At 35.4% G+C, this 14,909-nt stretch overlaps 1 protein-coding gene across 3 annotated transcripts in view; it reads right to left on the minus strand.

The window, feature by feature from the left end:
• The window catches only part of LOC102906765 (vomeronasal type-2 receptor 116-like), a 35,461-nt gene extending 20,824 nt beyond the window's left edge, over positions 1–14,637 (minus strand). For all 3 annotated transcript variants that reach the window (XM_042269754.2, XM_042269750.2, XM_042269748.2), the window contains exon 1: positions 14,441–14,637. In XM_042269754.2, the coding sequence (XP_042125688.2) occupies positions 14,441–14,637 (197 nt within the window). The remainder of the gene's footprint in view (positions 1–14,440) is intronic.
• Between the last annotated feature and the right edge of the window lie 272 nt (positions 14,638–14,909).

Genomic DNA, 14,909 nt, shown 5'->3' on the forward strand with positions numbered 1-14,909 from the left:
TCTGTGGCTATTATGTAGAACTGAATAGTATTGTAAAATAAAAAAAATAAAGAGAAAAAATTAAAGTTACAGTTTAATTATTACTCAGGTAAAGGCCCAAGGATATTGTTAGCACAGAAGAATACTCTTTTGAAGCCTAGTATTTCACGGTGCAATTCTGAGATATTTAAATAAACCCTTGGCCCCTGTGCATAATTCAACAGCTCAGTAATGATTAAAGGGTGCATATATTCATGAAATAATAAATAAGATGTTTATAGGCTTTCCACAAACTGAAAAAGAAATGGATTTTATCCACCTTTGTACTTAAAGTTATCTAATCCACAAGATTATACTTGAAACATTTGCATGGTGCTAATAAAAAAACCTTCATCGCAAATGAGGTTCCTTAAATGAGAATGGACATCACTGTGGGGAACACAGAAAGCAAACCTAGGGCCAGCATCCTCAGTATGATACAGCCCGTCCCCCCAGTCTGCTCTTCACCTTCGGAGAGCAGGAACCAAGGGAATCTAGTATAGGAGGGATGCTTCCTTCCGAGGTCAAGTGTGGCAGGGAGAAGATGAGAGGGTGGACAGAACTAGTTTGTGCAGTCTTCACAGAATGCCACACTGCTGACACACAGTCCCTGAAAGTCCACATTCTTATCTCCCCAATACCTGACATTTGAAATGAGTTGCCTAGTTGCACAAGCCAGAGTGAAATGCCTGACAGGCAGCTTTGCTCCAGGACCTCTCCTTCCCTGCATGGTCTCCTCCTGAGACTATGAAGTTAAGGAAAGTGCCATGCTTGCCCTCTCCTACTGTGTCCTACTAGAGTACAAGACCTCAAACCAGCAGTATCAGCATTGCCTGGAAACTTGTTGAAATGCTAATTGCCGTTTTCAAATATTCTACCTTATTTATACTTTTGTCTACACGGGCCTGTGGAATTAGTAATGTTAATCTTCCATGTGACAGCTTCTTAAATATTTTAAGACAAAAACGGAATTTCACTTTCTTTTATTATGTTTGTTAATTGTAATTATGTAGTTTTAATAATTTATTTATTTAGCGTATACCTGTCACTCTAGAATGTAGCCTGAGATAGAGACTTTAATTCTGTTAATCATAAACTACTCTTGGCACATATATGCTCAATAAATACGTGTTGTGTAAAAGGAAAAAGAAATTCCTAATACCTGTGTCATACACCCTAAGACCTACTGAGCTAAATTCTGGGAGCAGCCCCCCCCCAGTTGTACAGTAAGCCATTTGAGTGATCCTGCTGTGGTCATGTTGAGAAACACTGCAGAGCTAACAGCTGGTCTTCCACCCTCAGACGCCTGCAATTTAACAGCTCTGGAAATTTTCCTCTTGCCTTCTAATGGGTTGAGATACTGTCAGATCAGTTTTACAAGTGGGTATGAGGAGGAAGGATGCATTTAGTGTCAGCAAGTAAAGTATTGCTTAGAATGCCAGGACCTGAATGCTATGTAAGATCTCTAGGAATGTGGACCCATCTGTCTAAAGCAGTGGTTCTCAACTTGGGAGTTGTAGCCCCTTCAAGGGTCAAACGATCCTTTCACAGTGGTCTCCTAGGGCCATCTATATATCAGATATTTACATTATGATTCAGAACAGTAGCAAAATTACAGTTATGCAGTAGCAATGAAATGGTTTTGTGGTTGGGGTCACCACAACATGAGAAACTGTATTAAAGGGTGGCAGTGTTAGGAAGATTGAGAACCACTGGTTTAAATAAAGATGAGCTCTAACCACCATATTTCCACACAGTGCCTTTGAACTGGTGTTTAGCATCAAAACAGCTAGACAAACCAGTGAAGTAGTATAGACTAACTTATCTACATCTCTGTACCTCAGATTGCTAAGCTGTACTCTTATTCCTCCATCAAAGTAGACTTTTTAAGAACTGTTAATACTTTTTTATTAATACAAGTCATAATATGCTGACAAAAAGAATAATTGAAAAATGGCCTGTGATTCCACCAACTGAGGAGAAGTGCTGTGACAGGTGTGTGGGCTCCAGACTCTCTGCACACTTAGAGATTTTTTAAATGGGATCAAATTGTATATGCTGTTTTTTAATTTTTTTCCACTCAACAGTGCCACGATGATCTTGCTGTATACATATACATATATATATATATATATATATATATATATATATATATATATATATCCTTTTTAATGGCTGTATGATATTTCTTCATATTCCACACTATATTAAGCTACTGTTGAATTCTTAGGTTTCCAGTTTTTCACTAATAAACTCCTTTGAAGAACAAAAAAAAGTAAAAAATTCAGCATTACTAAATTTTATTGTTGGCCATGTACTTGTTCTAAACTGTTGAGGCAGGTCCCTTACATACCTATTCTGTTCAGGACTAATATGATGAAATGGTGTTGGATTTTGTCATCTAATGAGATGATCATATGTTCTTTCTTTTTTTCATTCTGTTTATATGGTTGATACCTTAGTAGGTTTCCATACATTGAACCATTCCTTCATCTCTGGGATGATCCTCTTAATGAGATATTGGACTTAGTTTACAAGTATTTTATTGAGTATTTCTGCATTGATGTTCACTAGAGTTTATAGGTCTGTTTAAATTGTATATCTGATATTGAGTTAAGTTTGGTAGAGATATCTATTGAGAAAACTATCCATTTATTTTAGATTTTCCAATTTGTTGGAATATAGGTTATAAAAATGTTATGAATTGAATCAGGCAGCAGTGGTGTAAACCTTTAATCCCAGTACTTGAGAGACAGAGCCAGGCAGATCTCTGTGAGTTCAAGGCCAATGTGGTCTACAGACTAAGAACCAGGACAGGATCCATAACTACAGAGAGAAATGCTGTCTCAGGAAAAAAAAATTGAAAAGTCATTTTTCAATTGATGAGTGTGCAGTGGCCTTCTTAACACATTTGACTGTTTTTGTTTGAAGTCTTTTATTGTAAAATATTAAAATGTCTACCCAACCTTGCTTCTTATGTGCATTTCCTTGAAATAACAATACAAAAGTTTATCCTGAGGTAATGTCTATCCTTGATGTTGAGGTGTGTTTATGGCATGCAGCAAAAGGATGAATCCTGTTAAATAACTGGTAAGAAATCAATTACTTTTAAGTAGGCAGTTAGTGACATAAACTTGCCTCTTACAAAGGCTATCAGTATAGCTAATGTGTTTCTGTACACTGTGTGTTCATTTTTTAGTAAATTCTAAAATTTGTTAAATGTTTTTTTCTATGTTGATTCATTTTTAATTCATTAGGTAATTGGTAAGTTTCCATAAAATTGTAAGCCTCATGTTGTTGCTATTTTTATATGAAGCCTTAATCCATAATGATCTGACAAAATGTAAAGAGTTGTTTTTATATTCTTGTATGTGTTGTGACTTGATTTATGTCTAAGTATATAATCCATTTTGGAGAAAGATTTTTGAAGTGCCAAGAGGAATGTATATTATTTTTTGTTTGTATGAAATATTCTGTAAAATCTGCTATGTCTATTTGGTTTACACATTATATTAGCTCCATTATTTCTCTGTTTATCTATTGTTTGACTGATCTGACCATTGGTAAAAATGAGGTATTGAAGTTTCCCACCATAAGTGTATACTGGTCAATTGTAATTATTTTGCAAACTTGGGTTCTCTTGTTTTCAGGGCATACATGTTAAGAATTGAAATGTCATCTTGGTTGGTATTTCCTCTTATGTGTATGTAGTGTCTTTTCCAATGTCTTCAGATTAGTTCTTATTTGAGTTCCATTTTAATTTATATTGAAGTGAATACACGAAATTGTTTTTAGGTCCGTTTTCTCAGAATAACTTTTTTCAAACTTTTACCCTGATGTAATATCGAACCTGGGTATTGAGGCATTTTTATTGGATTCTATAAACAGGTGATTCTTATTTTCACATCCATTCTGTTATTCTGAGTGTTTTTGTGGTAATTTGAAACCATTCCTATTGAGAGATATGAATGAGCAGTGAGTGTTGATTTCTGATATTTTGATTTTGTCATTGTAGTTTTGGAGGCTGTGTTGCTTGGTTGAAATTTTTTTGCAATCATGATAGAATTGTCCACTGAGGTTCTCATGTAAAATATATTTTTATATATTGGGAGCTGAAACTGATTAATGAAGATGGGCCACGTGGGGGAACATGAAGGGCTCCATTGAAGAAAGGAAAGCAGGTTTTCCCCACCCATGTGTCTTAGTCACTTAGGAATGCATTGCAGAGTCAGGAAGGTGCAATGGAGACTGTTCGTTTTAAAACTGAGGATGGTAATGTGTGATTTGACTGGGGAGAATGGAAGGAGAGGTCAATATCTGTGGATAGCCCATTAGTTTCTGTGACCACATTGTTCTGAGTGTTTCCTAAGTATAGTTGCTCAATTTAGATGATTGGGATAAAGCAGAGAGTATGGAGAAGAAGTTTAGGTGGGGAAGATATTTGTGACCCACTGGAGAAGTTGATGTGGCTAGCTGAAGCTGAGTTACAGAGCAGGGTTTATGTCATGGCATTGTATTTTTTTTCAGACATGAAGGAAAGGTGAACATTTGCAGTTATCTTTTATTTTTCCCTGCCTGGAGTAGGCTGTGAGTATCCAGGATGAGTCTCCTGGAATTTGGGGCAGTGATAATGCAATGAGTGATAGGAGGGAAATTAGAAGGGGAAGATTTCTCTGTTCCACTAGCTACAGGATCAGAGGTAGAGAATTGAGTCCACAGCAGGTAGGGTGCTGCTGAGCTAGGGAAGAGATTGTGAGATTGGGTTTGGTGGAGTGGAGGGAAATGTAAGGATCTGCAGTTAGTCAAAAAGCATGCATAGTTTGATGGAACACGTGGCACAAAACACACGATGAGTGTTTATGACAGAGGCTACCACATAGGCCCATAATGCAATATGGGAGGCACTGTAAAAAGCATCTGAGTACATTTACTTTTAACTTTTACTTAATTTTTGCTAATTGACTATTCTGAAAAGTTTTATTTGTGTAACAGATGTTTAGAACATTGTGTGAACATTTCCTGGGCAGATGAACAAATGAATATTCACCACAGATAAAGTACCAGTGACAGAGCAAGTCAATGATTCAACACAATCATACAATGTTAATCAAGTCTCTAGCTTGTAACATGCCTGCCATCAAAAATCTACATAGGCCACTTGCATGGTGAACCCCCCATTTTGTTCATTCTCTTGATGCCAGCCCACCCTATACCCTTTTACATTCTCCTTTCTACAATATTGCAGGCCCACCTGGGTCAGATTCTCCCAGCTATACCAAGGACCACAATGACCCCAAGAATTCCAGCAAGATCATCCTTGATTCTCCCCCACTGTCCCTGTCCACAAAATGCTATTGACCATCCCCAACACTCCAGAATACAGTACCCCAGTCCCAAAATACTGTGTGTGATTACCTACTCAACCAGAGAAAATGCATGATTAAAAAAAATGTCCATGTTGGTGGCCATCCTCTTTACTATCCCACATTTTGGTTCCCCAACCCAACCCTATCCACAATCTCATTCACCTCTGCATCAAAGTGTCCATGCCCCAACTTGGCAAGAGTCCCCCTCTTGGAATAGAAGCCAATCTGTCTACCAGAAGTTTTTTTTCCCACAAGTTATGTGGAGATGCCTTGAAGAACCTCAGGCCACATTGGACAGAGGACAAAAGAGAAAACATAAACAAAAAACCAAACATATATAAAAATAAGAAGAACTTATAAATAAGCATCTAGAACTATTATTACCACAAACTCAGATGCCTAGAAACAAAGGTGTAAGTATATAAGCATCAACAGCTGAGGCAGTACATCACTCCCAATGCCAGCCAACTTACTACAGCAAACTATGACTATTCCAACACAGTTGAAGCATAATAAAAAAGACATTAAATCCAAATTGTTCTAGATAGTTGAAGAACTTAAAGAGGAAATTAATCAATCACTGAAAGAAATTGAGAAAAATACAAACAAAAATGAGTAGGAAATCAGTAAATCCTTGGAAAGGAAAAACAATCCATTGAAAGAAATGAATAAAACTGTATAAGATCTGAAATGGGAAACAGAATCTATGAAGAAAACACAACTGAGGATCTTTTAGAAAAGGTAAATCCAGGTCAGCAAACAGGAAAACAAGATGGAGAAGAGAATCTAAGTCATTGAGATACAAGTGACAAAACAGATAATTATCAAAAGAATTGTTAAATGTTAAATTAAATGTTAAAGGTTAAATCTAAAAAATCCTCGACACAAAACATCCAGAAACACAGGAATACTATGAGAATGCCAAACTTAAGAGTAATAGGAATATAGGAAGGATAGAGAATCCCATCACAAATGCCCACAATATATTTTTCCCAAAATCATAGTTTTCCTAATTTAGAAAGGAAAAGACTACAAAGGTACAACAAAGTTTACAAAACACCAAATAGATGGTAACAAAGGATGCCCTCACAATATAATCAAAACATTAAATATACAGAACAAAGAAAGAATATTAAATGGTATGAGGGAAAAGGTGAAGTAACATGTAATGTAGACCTATCTAAATTTCATCTGACTTTTCAATGGGGACAATAAAAACCAGAATGATGTGGTCAGTTGTCCTGCAGATGTAAGAGAGCACAGAAGTCAACCCATACCACTACACCCAGAAAAACTTTCCATACCTCTAGAAGGAGACAAAGGGATACCCCATGATAAATCAAATTTAAACAGTATCTACTCACACAGAGAGCACTATAAAAGTTAATAGATGGAAAATTCAAACAAGACAAGCTAACTTCACCCATGAAAACACAAGAAACAAAATAATCTTCTACCAGCAAAATCAGAAGAAGGGAAACTCTCACAAACACCAACTCACCATCAACAATAAACTACAACAACAAAAGAGAAATTAGCAATCATTTTCATTGATTTGTCAGTAGAATCACCTACACTATAAAAAGACACAGATTGACAGAATGGATGTGGAAAGAGTATCTGTGCTTCTGGAAATAATAATAAATATACCTCAAAATCAAAGATAGACATACCTCGGAGTTAATGGCTGGAAATGTTTTTAAGCAAAATGATGTAGAAAACAAGATAGGGAAGCATTTCTGACATCTAACAAAATACACTTTAAACCCAAATTAATCAAATGAGATGAGAAGGAATACTCCACATTTACATAGGAGAAATCAATACAGATAATATTTCACTTCTCAACATCTGTTCTCTAAATGCAAGATCACTCTTATTATTAAAAGAAACATAACTTAAAATGAAAGAAGAAGAAACATAACTAAAGTATAAATCACACAGTGACAATTAGACATTGATAGTAGAAGATTTCAATATCCCACTCTCTCCAAAGGACAAGCCATCCAGACAAAAGCAGAGTGATTCTCATGCCAACAGACTTTATAAATGAAAAACCTAACACATATCTACAGAACATTGCACTAAAACACAAAAGAATATTTCTTCTTTTCAGGACCTCATGGAACTTTTTCCAAATTTGACCAAATACTTGGTCACAAGCAAATTTCAAGCAATGCAAGAATATTTAAACAACCCCTTACATCCTAACCCACTACCACAGATTAAACCTAAACTTCAACAATAAGAGAAAAAAAAGCTTTCAAACTCATTGAAAATGAACAGCTCTCTAATCAATGACTAGGGGATCAAGACAAGAATAAAGAAATTAAAGACTTCACAGAATTAAATGAATATGAATAAAACATACACCCAAACTTATAGGACAAAGTGACAGTGGTTGTAACATAGGGATCATTCATCTAGCATTTTACAAAATAATTTGGAGAGATCTGATACTAGCAATTTACAACACACCTGAATGCTCTAGAATGAAAAGATGTAAGGATATCCAAGAAGAATAGACTCTAGTATAATCAAACTGAAGTCTTAATCTATAAGATAGAAAAAAGGGAACAATGAAAAAAAGAATTGGTTCTTTGAAAAAATCAACAAGATAGACAAACCTTTATTCAAACCAACTAAAAGACAGAATATTTAAATTAACATAATCAGAAAAGAAAAGGGAGACATAATAGACATCAAGTATTAGGTCATATTTTAAAAACTATTAATTAACAAAATTGGAAAATCAAACAGAAAATCAAATTGGACAATTTTCTCAATGATCCCTCTTACCAAGTTAAACAAAGATCAGCTAAACAATTGCAACACATCTACAACCCCTAAAGAAATAAAAGCAGTCTTTCACAGTCTCCCAACAAAAAAATCCAGAGTAAGATGGTTTTTGCACACAGTTTTACCAGACATTCCAGTAAGAGCTAACTCCAATTTTCTTCAATTATTCCACAAAATGAATACAGCAGGAAGACTGTCAACTTCATTTTATAAAGACAAAGTCACATTTCAAAAAATATAAATAATTCAGCCGGGCGTTGGTGGCGCACGCCTTTAATCCCAGCACTCGGGAGGCAGAGCCAGGCGGATCTCTGTGAGTTCGAGGCCAGCCTGGGCTACCAAGTGAGCTCCAGGAAAGGCGCAAAGCTACACAGAGAAACCCTGTCTCGAAAAACAAAAAACAAAAAAAAAAAACAAAAAATAAAAATAATTCACCCATGAAAGAAGATTAGAAACAAATTCCCCTTGTGAACATAGATGTAAAATATTCAAAAAATATTTTCAAATTGAATCCAAGAAAACATACAAAGGTCATCCATCATGACCAAATAGCCTTTATCCCAGATATTGAAATATAATTCGACATCAGAAAATATGTCAATATAAACCACCATATAAAGAAACTGAAAGAAAAAACACCATATAATAATGTCATTATATGTTGAAATAACCTTTACGAAAATCCAACAGCCCTTCATGATAAAAGTCTTGGAGAATATTTTATTTTTTATTTTTTCAAAATCTTAGTAGGAAAGTGAGAGGAAATAAAGAAATGTGTAAATCAATCTTGGTTTCCAACAACAGAGAATTGAATGAGGAAAATATGGTATAAAAGCAAAAAGTCTTATAGTATTAAAGACATGAAGTTAGTTCTTTGTGGATTTTTTGAGGTCGGAAATTAAATGCAATTAGAATAGTCATATTAAACAAATCACAGAACAAAAAAACCCACTTTTTTCTCTCAAAAATCTTGGGGAAAGGAGGAATACAGGGAACATACTTCAAGATAATAAAGGCAATTTACATCAATCCCTTAGCCAATAGCAAATTAAATGGAAAGAAAGAAACTTAGATTAATCACAATAAAATCAGGAAAAGGGAAATTTGTCTATTCTCTTTACATTTATTCAATATAGTATTTGAAGTTTTAGCAGGAACAGTAAAACTACCAAAGGAAATCTTGATGTTACAACCACATGCACACATGCACACACACACACACACACACACACACACACACACACACACACTGCTACACACAGACATACTGATATCCATACAGAGATACATAAATAATACAGCCACATACTCATTTCTACACACTCGGGTACATGCCCAGAGACACAGGTAAACATAGTGGCACGCACAGCCAGAGAGACATATACCTCCAAACAGACACACAGAAAGTTAAACACAAAACACACATGCACAGGCCCACACAAACATTCATAGTCTCAGAAATACACTCAGAGTGAGAGAGATGCACATGCAAACAACTACACAGAGAGACAGTGACACAGAAAAATTTATGCCCACATCCAAAGACATAGAATACAAACAGACACATGCACAGCAACACAGATACATGCATGTGCAAGATCATACACAGAAACATGCAAAACACACCCACAGGCACATGCAGACCTATGCACTAAATAATACACACATAAAGATACACGCAAAAACAAACACTCATACAGAAAGACATTGCCATAAGGCAAATTTATGATCATTTCTACAAATAAGCAGATAGCTATGCAGCTAGGCAGAAACACACATGAATATAAAGCAACACAGATACATACTCAGACACACAGAAATACACTAACAAACATCCATGCACAATGAGAACATCCATTCACACACACATACATGCATGAATGAACTGAAAAGAATCTTAGCAAATTTCTTATATAATTACTCTCCTAGATCTAAGTGAGGTCCCCAGAGCTTAGAGTGGGAGCAGAATCAGTTAGGGACACTTGTGAAAACCATCTCCTACACTGATTAGAATATATTTGAGAATTAATAAATGAAGGTTCATTTTCTCAACATGGAGAGCATTAATGACTAAAGACTGATATGTTTTCAGTATTAGGATGGAGTGAGGATATTCAGGTGTTTTGGAACAAAATCACAGATTTTCATTGATAAATTGTTTCCTCCACTTAATTCCCTTGGCATTAGAGACTTATAGCAATGTCTAGATTTACTTCCTCAGCAGGAAAATGTTTAGAAATCTATTTCATGAATATTTTTAATATAGTAGATTTGAGCATCTAAGAGATTTTTAAGCCCTATTACATTGATGACACTAAATATCATCCAATACAAGAAACACTACCTTAAAGCAATTAACAAAGTTTTTTTTTTCCTTTGTCCTTTGACTGATTACCATCCTATTGAAGAAGCATCTCATACAGATCAGGGGCCACAGCATAAACAGCATTGTATACATCATAACTACCCTCAATAAAGGCCACATTGAAAGTTCGGAACACTAACTATTGCAATGAGGCATTGGATGAGCAGTTCTTCAGTGTCTTAGACTTAGATCCAGAGTCTTCACAGTTAAAATTTTATCCACCCAGCCTTGCCAGGTATTTATCTGAGTATCTGAGAAGGACCAATATCTGGACAAAAATTTAAAACCAGAAATCTGAGCATGGTGGTGTTTTGTGGGAGTTTGCTAAGCCTCTGTGTGTTTGTTTGTGACCAAGCTGTTGCAGGACACAGGAAAACTTCTGTCTATAGTGGAGTGTGAAAGCTAGAGTCCCAAGGAATGAGTCAAGTGTGAAGTCTGTCTTATGTGTAGTATCATCCCACTGTGAGTTTGGGACACATATTCTCTGTATATCTGGAGATTGCCAAATTCTAAAATTCACCCCTTGAGTACTGTCCATGTCACCATAAATGATAACTACATTTGTTGGTGATGTCATTATTTGGTTATAATACACTTCAGCACTTGGCATGAATGAATACAGGTTGCCTAGGATCATGTTCATAAATGTGAAGCAGACTGTATTTTTCTTTATTTTTTATCAAATGAGAGAAATTGAGTAGCCTGATCATTGTCCAAGATGGCCAGCCCAAACAAATTACAGTTGAAGTAAAGCATCAATGAGATCATGATAATAGCTACCAATGTATTTTGGGGAGGCCACTGATACAGATGGGGAAACTGATAATTATCAATCGAGATAAGATGGAAAGATCCATAGGTAAGCTGAAGGACCTAGGACATACGAAGCACCATGAGGTATCATGCACTCCTAAGAAATTATAAGCAGTGTTCTAGAAAATCCCCTCATTATTTCTTCTCTTATCTCTGATTCACACAAGAAAATGTAGAAATCCCATCAAGACCCTGAATAGTACTCTTGAACTACACAGGTTATAATAAGTGTGAGGCCTGTTTCTTCCTTACACATATTAGCACCAATGGATACAAGATTTCTCTCAGAATCACCACACACACACATAAGAAAAACTCATCCTTAGATTTGTAGAGATCCAGGAATGTCCCATTTATTGCAGATGCTTTCTAGTAAGGTCCTACTGTATACCTGATTTCTTCATTACAGACAGAATTAGGGGGAGTTTCATGGTTTTGTTCAGACAAATGAATGAGACTGTGTAATTGTGACACAGTTGTATACTCTCTGCTAGTTATTCAAATACTAGAAACATATTTTGTAAAAGATCATGGTTCATGTTGATTTCATCAATGGAAACAGTGAAGACCAAGCTAAACAGGTAGGTTACAGTTGAGGTTCTGTAAATTGAAAAGTGTTTATTGTGGACTAAAATCTACAGATGATCATTTGTAGTCAGCATGAGGATTATCTTATATTGGACAGTATTCCCAACCATCTCCTATGATTAAAACAAATCTGCTGTGTTGTGAGGTTGGGATGCCATAAGAAGCTGGATGCTTACAAAAGCTTTATACGTTCATGAGAATGCATCTCCCATAAACAAGATAAGCCTTTGCATTTTTCACAGAGAGGGCTGTCCAACTTTAGTTTTTGAGTGCTTTCTCAGAAGGTAAATTCAAATGCACAGCCTTGACCAAACAGTAAACCTGAATATGAATGCATTTTAAAATTATTGAACACTATGAAAAATACATGTAATGATTAAGCAAAGTTTCTGGTAATTTAAAGGAATCAAACTGAGTTGGATAAAGCATTCAAAGCATGACTGGTAAAGGCTCAGTAGTGTTTCTGGGTTACCATTTGGCTCTTGTACTTATAATTAATTGTAATAGTGGACAATATAGTTAACATACTCCCTCATGTCCATCCTCATCTTATTCTTTTTTTCTTTATGGTTTATCTGTTGCAGGCACAAAATGGTTTTTCATAAGATTCATTTTTAAGTAAATTTAATACAAGAGTGTATTTGGTAAATATATGTGTCTGTGTGTATGGATATGAGATATACTCCTTGAGGCCATAAAAAAGCCATGGATTCCTGGTTTTGAAAGACATTTGGCTTTAAAATGGACTGGCCTCACATTCACAGAAATACACCTACACTTTTCTTTAATGCAGAGATTAAGTGCATGTACCCAGTATTGTTCACTTATTTTATGTTTATAAATGTATGTTCAATGTAAATATACTTGGTATATGTATCCAACATAAATTTTCGTATAGAGAGCACCTTTAATATACATTTCTGTTACAAATACACAAAACTAGCATTGTATTGAGAACTGGGGACATCTAGAAATTGCAGTGAGAATAGTTTGTGCCAGTATTACATATTTGTAAATAAAAGAATGTAAACTATATGCTGTATGGGAAGTATTTATGAATTTTGAAAATAAAAATTATTGACAAATTAGTAAGAATAGAACAATAGCATTTTGGGTTTATATTTTTGGGAAGAATAATAATTCCCATGTCTTCTTCCTCATTTTGTATCATCTGGCCAATAAAATCAAACTCAAGCAAACATACTCTTTCATTCTGAATGATCCCTTCAGAGTTAAACACAATGTTTTCCACTTAGAAATTGTATCAGTATGGTATCTTTAGGTATAAATATATTATCTCTACATGTTAAAAATAAAAACATTTTAGAATAATCTTTATAACCACATGGGAAAATGTCATTGAAATTTTCGGCAACAGTTAACAGGAACTTGAGATTATAACTTATAAATCACAAAATCTAACTACTGCACACGAAACATTAAGAAACATGAGTGCCTTGAGCTGTTAGTGTAGCCAACCTGACTAAAGAGCTATATTTGGAAACATCTATCAGCAATACACAAAATCAAAATGTGTATTGTGCCCAAATTGGAAACTATGTAGCTATAATTAGTAAATTTACAGAAAGAGAAATGTAAGAGGTTAGTGTGATATAAGTGTAAGAGAATAAACAGCTTAGTCATAAAGGGAAGAGACACATAACTCTTAAATAATGGCAAAGATGAACTGGTAGGTAGCAGCTCTCAAGTGTAGCCAAGTATCATATGCCACAGCTCTTACTCAGGGAAGTGACAAGGAGAGCTCTACACTTCAATTAATGCAAATTTATCTTTTAGAGTCCACACATTCCTTCTTTACTCTATAGAGAGAGTGAAGAACTAGACTTTAAAATCAAAGCCCAATAGTTATACACATACATAAGTGAAGTATGGAAAACAGGAGCACATATGATCTTTACAGTGGGCAGTTATCCTACTTCATTTTTGATGAAGCTTTAGAAGGCACATATGACCACATGCAGAGCATCTGAGAGTGTAACTGGATATACATGCAAAAAGTCTCTTGAGCTAGGGATGCTGTAAATATTAGTTGTCCTTGTACATGCATTAAGAGCGACATAGTGATCTAAGGGTCATCACAGACTCTATTCTAAAGTCATTTACTTGCACTCATTTAGAATGATACTCTTTGAATAGTGTGGAGTTTCCTTCAGTAAGACACCACCAGCTACTTGTGCTGTGGAAACTGTGAAGAGGAGGGCTATATGTGATGGCACAAGATAAAGAGTCCTTCCTTCACTCAGCTTCCAGCCTTTTAAGTAGTAAAATAACTTGGAGAATAATAGAATACTCTCTGGACAAATTAAAAGTAGAAAAGTAGCACTGAGGCTCTAAAAGAACTTGAGATCATTTCTTAGTTTTCAGATTGGGTATCTGGCCAAATACTCAAAGCATTACTCTGACTCTCATGATCCTACCCCCAATGAAATATTCATGATGGCATTTACCTAGAAAATATAAAGGAACTTACTGTGTATTAAGAATGTGGTTGAAATAATCTTTCTCCACGGGCCACTGAACTCTTAAAAGGAAGAAGATACAACCTGTCAACAAATCTCCATCTTTGTCTTTATTTTGATTCATTCTCCAAAAGCATCTGGGATGAATAATACTAGACACAAGAAGTGGAATGTTCAGGAGCAAGAACAGAAAAATCAACCTGAACATCTTTGTCCTACTTGAATCCTAGTCAGTATTTATTGTGAATTGCTATTAAGATTAGCACATTATATAGGCACTCATATATTCCCACCTGCTTTTTCTCTGTAGCCAAAGGAGAGTTTACTCGTGAGTCATGATTCCTTTTTTTCCAGAGGGTTCCTCCCCCCAGTGTGGGGATCTTGGACACTCTCTTCCCTGGGGCTCTGCATCTGATGTTCATTTAATTAAATTTGGTTTATTTATATATATGAGGGGGTTCAGCTAGTATCATGACATCA

This window comes from Peromyscus maniculatus, chromosome 1, assembly GCF_049852395.1.
Source record: "Peromyscus maniculatus bairdii isolate BWxNUB_F1_BW_parent chromosome 1, HU_Pman_BW_mat_3.1, whole genome shotgun sequence".
Taxonomy (NCBI): domain Eukaryota; kingdom Metazoa; phylum Chordata; class Mammalia; order Rodentia; family Cricetidae; genus Peromyscus; species Peromyscus maniculatus.